General features: G+C 45.4%; 1 protein-coding gene across 1 annotated transcript in view; it reads right to left on the reverse strand.

Moving 5' to 3' along the window:
• The window catches only part of LOC139399923 (titin-like), a 9,464-nt gene extending 994 nt beyond the window's left edge, over positions 1 to 8,470 (reverse strand). Inside the window, exons 1-5 of the mRNA XM_071145053.1 lie at positions 5,482 to 8,470; positions 5,078 to 5,374; positions 4,281 to 4,868; positions 2,789 to 3,094; positions 1 to 1,380 (exon numbers count right to left, since the gene is read on the reverse strand). The exon at positions 1 to 1,380 is cut by the window's left edge and continues 994 nt beyond it. Coding sequence (XP_071001154.1) covers positions 1,067 to 1,380; positions 2,789 to 3,094; positions 4,281 to 4,868; positions 5,078 to 5,374; positions 5,482 to 8,404 — 4,428 coding nt within the window. The 5' untranslated portion in view covers positions 8,405 to 8,470 and the 3' untranslated portion in view covers positions 1 to 1,066. The remainder of the gene's footprint in view (positions 1,381 to 2,788; positions 3,095 to 4,280; positions 4,869 to 5,077; positions 5,375 to 5,481) is intronic.
• Between the last annotated feature and the right edge of the window lie 7 nt (positions 8,471 to 8,477).

The raw sequence follows: 8,477 nt of genomic DNA on the forward strand, positions 1-8,477 counted from the left end.
GCTCTAACCACTAGTCTACCTGCCGCCCCTCCACTCTAACCACTAGGCTACCTGCTGGTTAGTGGCCCAACGCTCTAACCACTAGTCTACCTGCTGGTTACTAGCCCAACGCTCTAACCACTAGGCTACCTGCTGGTTACTGACCCAACGCTCTAACCACTAGGCTACCTGCTGGTTACTAGTCCAACGCTCTAACCACTAGACTACCTACTGGTTACTAGTCCAACACTCTAACCACTAGGCTACCTGCTGGTTACTAGCCCAACACTCTAACCACTAGACTACCTGCTGGTTACTGGCCCAACGCTCTAACCACTAAGCTACCTGCCGGTTACTAGTCCAACGCTCTAACCACTAGACTACCTGCTGGTTACTGGCCCAACGCTCTAACCATTAGGCTACCTGCTGGTTACTAGTCCAACGCTCTAACCACTAGGCTACCTGCTGGGTACTAGTCCAACACTCTAACCACTAGTCTACCTGCCTCCCCTCCACTCTAACCACTAGGCTACCTGCCTCCCCTCCACTCTAACCACTAGTCTACCTGCCTCCCCTCCACTCTAACCACTAGTCTACCTGCTGAGAGAGTAGAGGCAACACCACTACCGTTATCTGACACATATCTTTCGATTTCTTCTCTTAAACCGTTAAATATCAACACCAATCAAATGTAGAAAACGTGCAAACAGTCCACACGGCTGACAATGTGTTTTCATGGGATTTCTTCAACATTGTAAAACTCACACTCTAAATAAACAAATGATGACATCCAACCTTCCATCCACTGTTAAACACTGTGATTTACGCACACAAATCAACTATTTTGACCATTTTCTCAACAAGTCAGACAATAGTTGAAGCATATCAAATCTACTCTGCTATTAAAATCAGCTATCAGAACAGAAATATCGTCTACCAAATCAAAACAAATAGCTATTTCAGTAACCACATCAGTCACGTAAATCTCAACTTTGAAAGAAAAAAACCAAATGCAAATTTAACGACTTTTTGACCACTTTTCACAACAATACTAGCAAAGCCTCTGACAATTACAAAATCAAACCATCTAATCTCCTTGGTAATCGTCCGTGTCCACACACATCACCGGGCCGGCAGTGACGGACGGATCACTGACTGATCCCGCTGCATTCTTAGCCGCGACTCTGAATTCGTAAACCACACACTCGTTCAGCTCGGTCACAGTGTAGTGTGTGTCAGAAACGTTGGTTAAGTTGGCCTTCGTCCACCGGTCTCTTTCGCCCTCTTTCTTCTCAACCAGGTATCCCGTTACCTTGCTACCACCATCGTAAGTAGGGTTCAGCCATTCAAGTCTGACGGAAGACTTTCTGATGTGAGTGATCCGCACGTTGGTCGGAGGCTCTGCAACAAACAACAACAACAACAAAGATTTAGATGTTCAGATACAGTTGTTAATATATAGTTTAAAGGAAGTACACAGTGATATTGAAAAAAAAATGAAATTAAAGCAAGTGTAACGTGAGGTTTTAATAATAAACAGATATAACTCAATCCTGCTGACTACGCCACACTGTGATGGACAACCACTAGGTGATAGAGAAATGTGATGGACAACCACTAGGTGATTAAGAAATGTGATGGACCACCACTAGGTGATAGAGAAATGTGATGGACCAACCACTAGGTGATAGAGAAATGTGACAGACAACCACTAGGTGATAGAGAAATGTGATGGACCAACCACTAGGTGATTAAGAAATGTGATGGACCACCACTAGGTGATAGAGAAATGTGATGGACAACCACTAGGTGATAGAGAAATGTGATGGACAACCACTAGGTGATATAGAAATGTGATGGACAACCACTAGGTGATAAAGAAATGTGATGGACAACCACTAGGTGATTAAGAAATGTGATGGACCACCACTAGGTGATTAAGAAATGTGATGGACCAACCACTAGGTGATAGAGAAATGTGATGGACAACCACTAGGTGATTAAGAAATGTGATGGACCACCACTAGGTGATTAAGAAATGTGATGGACCAACCACTAGGTGATAGAGAAATGTGATGGACAACCACTAGGTGATTAAGAAATGTGATGGACCACCACTAGGTGATAGAGAAATGTGATGGACAACCACTAGGTGATAAAGAAATGTGATGGACCAACCACTAGGTGATAGAGAAATGTGATGGACCACCACTAGGTGATAGAGAAATGTGATGGACCAACCACTAGGTGATAGAGAAATGTGATGGACAACCACTAGGTGATAGAGAAATGTGATGGACAACCACTCGGTGATAGAGAAATGTGATGGACCAACCACTCGGTGATAGAGAAATGTGATGGACAACTACTAGGTGATATAGAAATGTGATGGACAACCACTAGGTGATAGAGAAATGTGATGGACCAACCACTCGGTGATATAGAAATGTGATGGACAACTACTAGGTGATATAGAAATGTGATGGACCAACCACTAGGTGATAGAGAAATGTGATGGACCAACCACTAGGTGATAGAGAAATGTGATGGACCAACCACTAGGTGATAAAGAAATGTGATGGACCAACCACTAGGTGATAGAGAAATGTGATGGACCAACCACTAGGTGATAGAGAAATGTGATGGACCAACCACTAGGTGATAGAGAAATGTGATGGACCAACCACTAGGTGATTAAGAAATGTGATGGACAACCACTAGGTGATTAAGAAATGTGATGGACAACCACTAGGTGATAGAGAAATGTGATGGACCAACCACTACTGAAAGTAACGAAAGTCGCCTTTACCACAAGCATCAACGGCCAGTACAGCGTCTGAGATCTTGCTAAGGGGACTGCATCCAGCTGCGTTTTCCGCAGCCACCTTGAACTCATAGATGAGACCAGCAACGATGACGTTGGTCACCTTGAAGTGTGTGGCACGGATAACGGTTTTGTTAACCGTCTGCCACAGGATGCTGTTCTTGTCCTTCATCTGAAGATGGTATCCAACGGCTGGTCTTCCTCCATTCCAGGTCGGCTCCGTCCAGGCGACGGTGACGCTTTCTCTGGTTACAGACGTAACGGTAGGGGGTGACGGAGATTCAGGGACGGCTATAGACGAAAGAAAATAACATTTAGCATTAATCGGTATGTTTACAGGGTGTCTTTTACCCTGTACAATAACACGTTGCCAGGTATTCTTTATCAGTTCAAGGGGTGGCATAATACAGCACCCCCTAGTGGTCTGTCACAATAACACGTTGCCAGGTATTCTTTATCAGTTCAAGGGGTGGCATAGTACAGCGCCCCCTAGTGGTCTGTCACAATAACACGTTCTCAGGTATTCTTTATCAGTTCAAGGGGTGGCATAGTACAGCGCCCCCTAGTGGTCTGTCACAATAACACGTTGCCAGGTATTCTTTATCAGTTCAAGGGGTGGCATAGTACAGCGCCCCCTAGTGGTCTGTCACAATAACACGTTGCCAGGTATTCTTTATCAGTTCAAGGGGTGGCATAGTACAGCGCCCCCTAGTGGTCTGTCACAATAACACGTTGCCAGGTATTCTTTATCAGTTCAAGGGGTGGCATAGTGCAGCGCCCCCTAGTGGTCTGTCACAATAACACGTTCTCAGGTATTCTTTATCAGTTCAAGGGGTGGCAAGGGGCGCCCCCTAGTGGTCTGTTACATGTACCATTTGTTGTACTTTACCTTTATTTAACTAGGCAAGTCAGTTAAGAACAAATTCTTATTTACAATGACGGCCTAGGAACAGTGGGGTTAACTGGTCTAGGAACAGTGAGTTAACTGGTCTAGGAACAGTGGGTTAACTGGTCTAGGAACAGTGGGTTAACTGGTCTAGGAACAGTGGGTTAACTGGTCTAGGAACAGTGGGTTAACTGGTCTAGGAACAGTGGGTTAACTGGTCTAGGAACAGTGGGTTAACTGGTCTAGGAACAGTGGGTTAACTGGTCTAGGAACAGTGGGTAAACTGGTCTAGGAACAGTGGGTTAACTGGTCTAGGAACAGTGGGTTAACTGGTCTAGGAACAGTGGGTTAACTGGTCTAGGAACAGTGAGTTAACTGGTCTAGGAACAGTGGGTTAACTGCCTTGTTCAGGGGCAGAACGACAGATTTGTACTTTGTCAGCTCGGAGGATTCGATCTTGCAACCTTTCGGTTACTAGTCCAACGCTCTAACCACTAGGCTACCCTGCCGCCACATGTATATGTATGTATATATATACAATACAAACATAAATACAAAGCTAAAACATGCATAGAGTAGTATAAAACTTACTGTAGTTGAGATCCACTCTGACGGTTGCAGAGTCGATGTACTCACTGATGCCGTAGCGATTTTCAGCCCTGATTCTGAACTGGTACTCCAGTCCTGTTATGAGCTTCATGATTTTCATTGTGCATTTCACAACGACCGAGGAGACTTCGGTCCAGTCGCCGTTTGTCGTTTCTCGTTTGGTTATTATGTAGTTTGTGACGGGGCTTCCGCCGTCATACCGGGGAGGAAGCCACGTCAGACTCACACTGTCCTCGGTCACCTCAGACATTCCAATAGGACCAACTGGGGCGCTGGGTCTATCCAGGACCACGATGGTCACAAAAGACCTGGAGGCTCCGCTGGTGTTGGAGGCACATATGTCGTACCTTCCTGAATCAGTAGCAGTGCTCTCACGAAGACTGATGATAAGATATTCAGGAGTTACTTCAGAGTTGAATCTCATCGTTGACTTCAACACGACATCGTCCTTTGAAAGAGAAATCTTTGGCGCAGGTTTCCCAGTAAGTGGGATCTGGCATTTTAGGTTTGATCCTGCTCTGACGTAGACCATATTGTCAGGAAACTTGTTCATGTTCATTTCAGGAGGTTCTGTTGAAAGATAGATGAAGACTTGTTGAATTAAACAATCTAGATGTAAGAATTTGTATTCCAGAATGTAGTAAACTATGTGTCTTGGTTATGAATGTGGTAAACTTCCTATCGTTGGATTATGAATGTAGGAAACGATCTATCTTGGTTTATGCTCAGCAATTCTCTACCCTTAGTAACTGTACATGTAGGTTTGGGCAACAACTCACCAAGTTGCCCTTTAACTAACACAGGGAGAGCCATTTCTGTAGGGTCACTGAATCCAGCGTGGTTTTCAGCACGAACTCTGAAAAAGTATTGAGTAGCTTCCTTCAGGTCGTACACCACGAAGTGGACGGTCTTGGTGACACCACACTTCACCCATTTATCCTGACCGTTCTCGAGAGCATCGACTCGATAACTGGTGATTCTGCTCCCTCCGTCATTCTCGGGCTTAATCCATGACAAGGACACGCTTTCCTTGGTGACCTCGGTGACTTCGATGGTTTGTGGTGGGCTGGGTTTTTCTGAAATCAAGAAGGAAAAAAATGAAAAAAACTGTGGTTTAAAAAAAAAAAAAAAATGAAAAAAATATATTGGAACGCTTACATTTGGATTATCAGTTCTGGCATACCTGTAATCATTGCTCCGTATTTGGTCTCAGCTGGCAAGCCGATTCCATACTGGTTTTCACCAGTGACTCTGAAGTAGTACACACCTCCCTCTTGTAGATCTGACAATCTGTAGGTCAGACGAGGACATGAATCTGTGACTCTGGTCCATCCCTTGTTGTTCACCTCACGAATATCAACAAGGTAGTTGGTGACAGCAGCACCACCTTCGTTCTCTGGGGTATCCCAGGCAACTGTTGCAGAGCTCTTGGTAACATCCTTGACAGCAACACGGCACGGTGGACCAGGAGAGTCAAGAACCCTGACATTTAACGTACATGTGACTTTTCCAGCAACGTTTTGTAAAGTCACTGTATATTTTCCAGAGTCGTCTCTTGTTGCTTGTTCCACCGTGATAGACGTGACGGTATCAGTGGTATGAATACTGGCCCTCACTCTCAGGTCAACATCTGCCTTGTCCCACATAACGTTAGGAACAGGTTTGCCGCTGAACGGCACAGTTAAGGTGAATGAACTGCCGTCCTTTACGAGAAGAGTCTTTCGCATCTCATTGCTGATATTAAACTGTGGTTCCTCTTCTCTGTCCTCAGCTGCTTGTGGATCAGTAGGAGGGCTTGGCTCACTGACACCAATCTTGTTGATGGATTTGACGACAAATATATATTCTGCACCAGGTGTCAAACCAACGACAGTGGATTCAGTGTTCTCTGTGTTTGAAACACTGACGAACCAGTCCTCCTCATCCGTTCTCTTATATTCAACACAGTATCCTGTTATAGCAGCTCCCCCATCAAACAACGGCTTATTCCATGAAAGAGTTACAGAAGTCTTGGTTGAGTCAATGACTTTGGGTTTAGCTGGTGGGGACGGCAGGAATTGTGGATCCTCCGCTTTTGTCAGTTTGCAAGGAATACTTGGGGGACTCGAGCCTGCAACATTTTCTGCATAGACTCTGTACTCATACTCACATCCCTCACAGAGATTGGATGCCTTGACCCTAAGGTCATTCACAGGCTTTGTGTTCACCTGTACCCAGAGCATTCCTGATTTCTCTCGTTTCTCAATAACGTAGCCAGAAATGCTGCTTCCTCCATCGGACTCCGGTCGTCTCCAGCAGATTGTCATTGTCTCACTTGTTATGCTGGTGACATCAACATCTGTCGGTGCAGCAGGGACAGTGAATGGATCTGTGGCCTTGGTTGGCTCACTCTCCAAGGCTTCACCTTCTCCATATTCATTCACTGCCTTTATTCTGAAGATGTATTCCCTTCCTTTACGCAGTCCGGTGACCTTGCATGTTGTAGCCTTCGTGTCTTCATATACTGAAGTCCAGGTGACACGACTGGTTTCACATTTCTCAACTATATAGCGCAGAATTTCCGCACCACCGTTTTCTTGAGGTGGTCCCCAGGTCAAAGTGCATTTCTCTGCGGTCAGACCAGTCACATGCAATGGCCCAGAGGACGGTCCAGGGCGATCAAGAACCTTACAGTTTACAGACAGGGACCTTGTACCAGCAATGTTCTGCACTGTTACAGTGTACTGACCCGAGTCTCTTCGGATAGTGTCTCTGACTAGTAATGTGGTGGTAGTGTGTGTTGAAGTGATCTCTATTCTTGCCTTGATCTCAATCCTTTCACCATCTTTTGACCAGGAAATGACTGGACGTGGGCGCCCAGAAATATCTGCATCGATTCTCAGAACATCTCCGGCTTTGACAACGACTAATTTCTTATACTTGTTATCCAAGACAACGCGAGGTAGAACAACGTTATCCTTGACTGTGACGGCACCTGTGCATTGCGATGGCTCACTGAGTACTCCAGCAGAGTTCTTTGCAATAACACGGAAGTCATATTGAATGTCCTCCGTAAGGCCTTCAATGTCATAGCAAGTATCCTGGAGATTGGTGAAATTGCACTTCAGCCAACAACCATCTGGAAGCTCCCTGCGATCAACAATGTAGCCAGTCACCTTGGCTCCACCGTCATTCTCTGGCTTGGACCAAGTCAGAGAAATTGAAGATCTTGTGATGTCTGTGACTGTAAGGTTAGCAGGAGGATCACATGGATCTCTTGCAGCTATAGGCTCAGTGGCTTTGCTGTACGGTCCAACGCCAGCAATATTCTCAGCAGCAACACGGAATTCATACTGCAAGCTTTCTTCAACCCCATTCACTTTAAATTCTGTTTCAGAAATGAGACGTCCTCTGTTAGTCTTTGTCCAGCGAATACTGCTATAGTCCTTCATTTCCAGGTGATAACCGATGATTGGACTTCCACCGTCACTGGCTGGTTCATTCCATGTAACCAACATGAAGGACTTTGTAGCCTGGGCAACATGGAGGGTAGTGGGAGGGCCAGGTGTCTCGAAGGGGTACTGTGCAACAACGGAAGCGGACTCCACAGCATGGCTCATGCCGAAACGGTTTTCCGCTGCAATTCGGAACTGATATTCAGTGCCTTGTGTCAAACGAGGAACCTTAATAGACGTTCTGGCAACTGTGGATGAAACAGTCTTCCATGTTGTAGTGGTAGTATCTCTCTTCTCTACTACGTAGTTGCTGATTGGACATCCTCCATCGTAGAGTGGGGGATCCCAAGACAGTGAAATATAGTCAGCGTTGACTTCATCTACTTTAATTGCACCAGGTGGGCCAGGTTTATCCAAGATGACAACAGCTATTATGGCTGATTTTCTACCAACTGTGTTGGTTAAGGTGATCTCATAGTTCCCTGATTCCTCCCTGGTTGTGTTTCTAATAGTGATTAGTGATGAGTTATTAGATGTTAGAAAGCTAACCCTGGTTGTCTCCTTCAACTCAGCACCATCTTTCTTCCATGAAACCTCAGGTTCAGGTATACCCTTGAACGGAACATCAATCTTCAGGTCGTCTCCTGCCTTGACACTGTATGAGTTGCTCATTAGATCTATGATGGGTTCTATTGTGTCGTCCTTTACTGGCTTGGCCAGTGGCTTCGGGTCACTCTTGTCTGTA

This window comes from Oncorhynchus clarkii, unplaced genomic scaffold, assembly GCF_045791955.1.
Source record: "Oncorhynchus clarkii lewisi isolate Uvic-CL-2024 unplaced genomic scaffold, UVic_Ocla_1.0 unplaced_contig_12659_pilon_pilon, whole genome shotgun sequence".
NCBI lineage: Eukaryota > Metazoa > Chordata > Actinopteri > Salmoniformes > Salmonidae > Oncorhynchus > Oncorhynchus clarkii.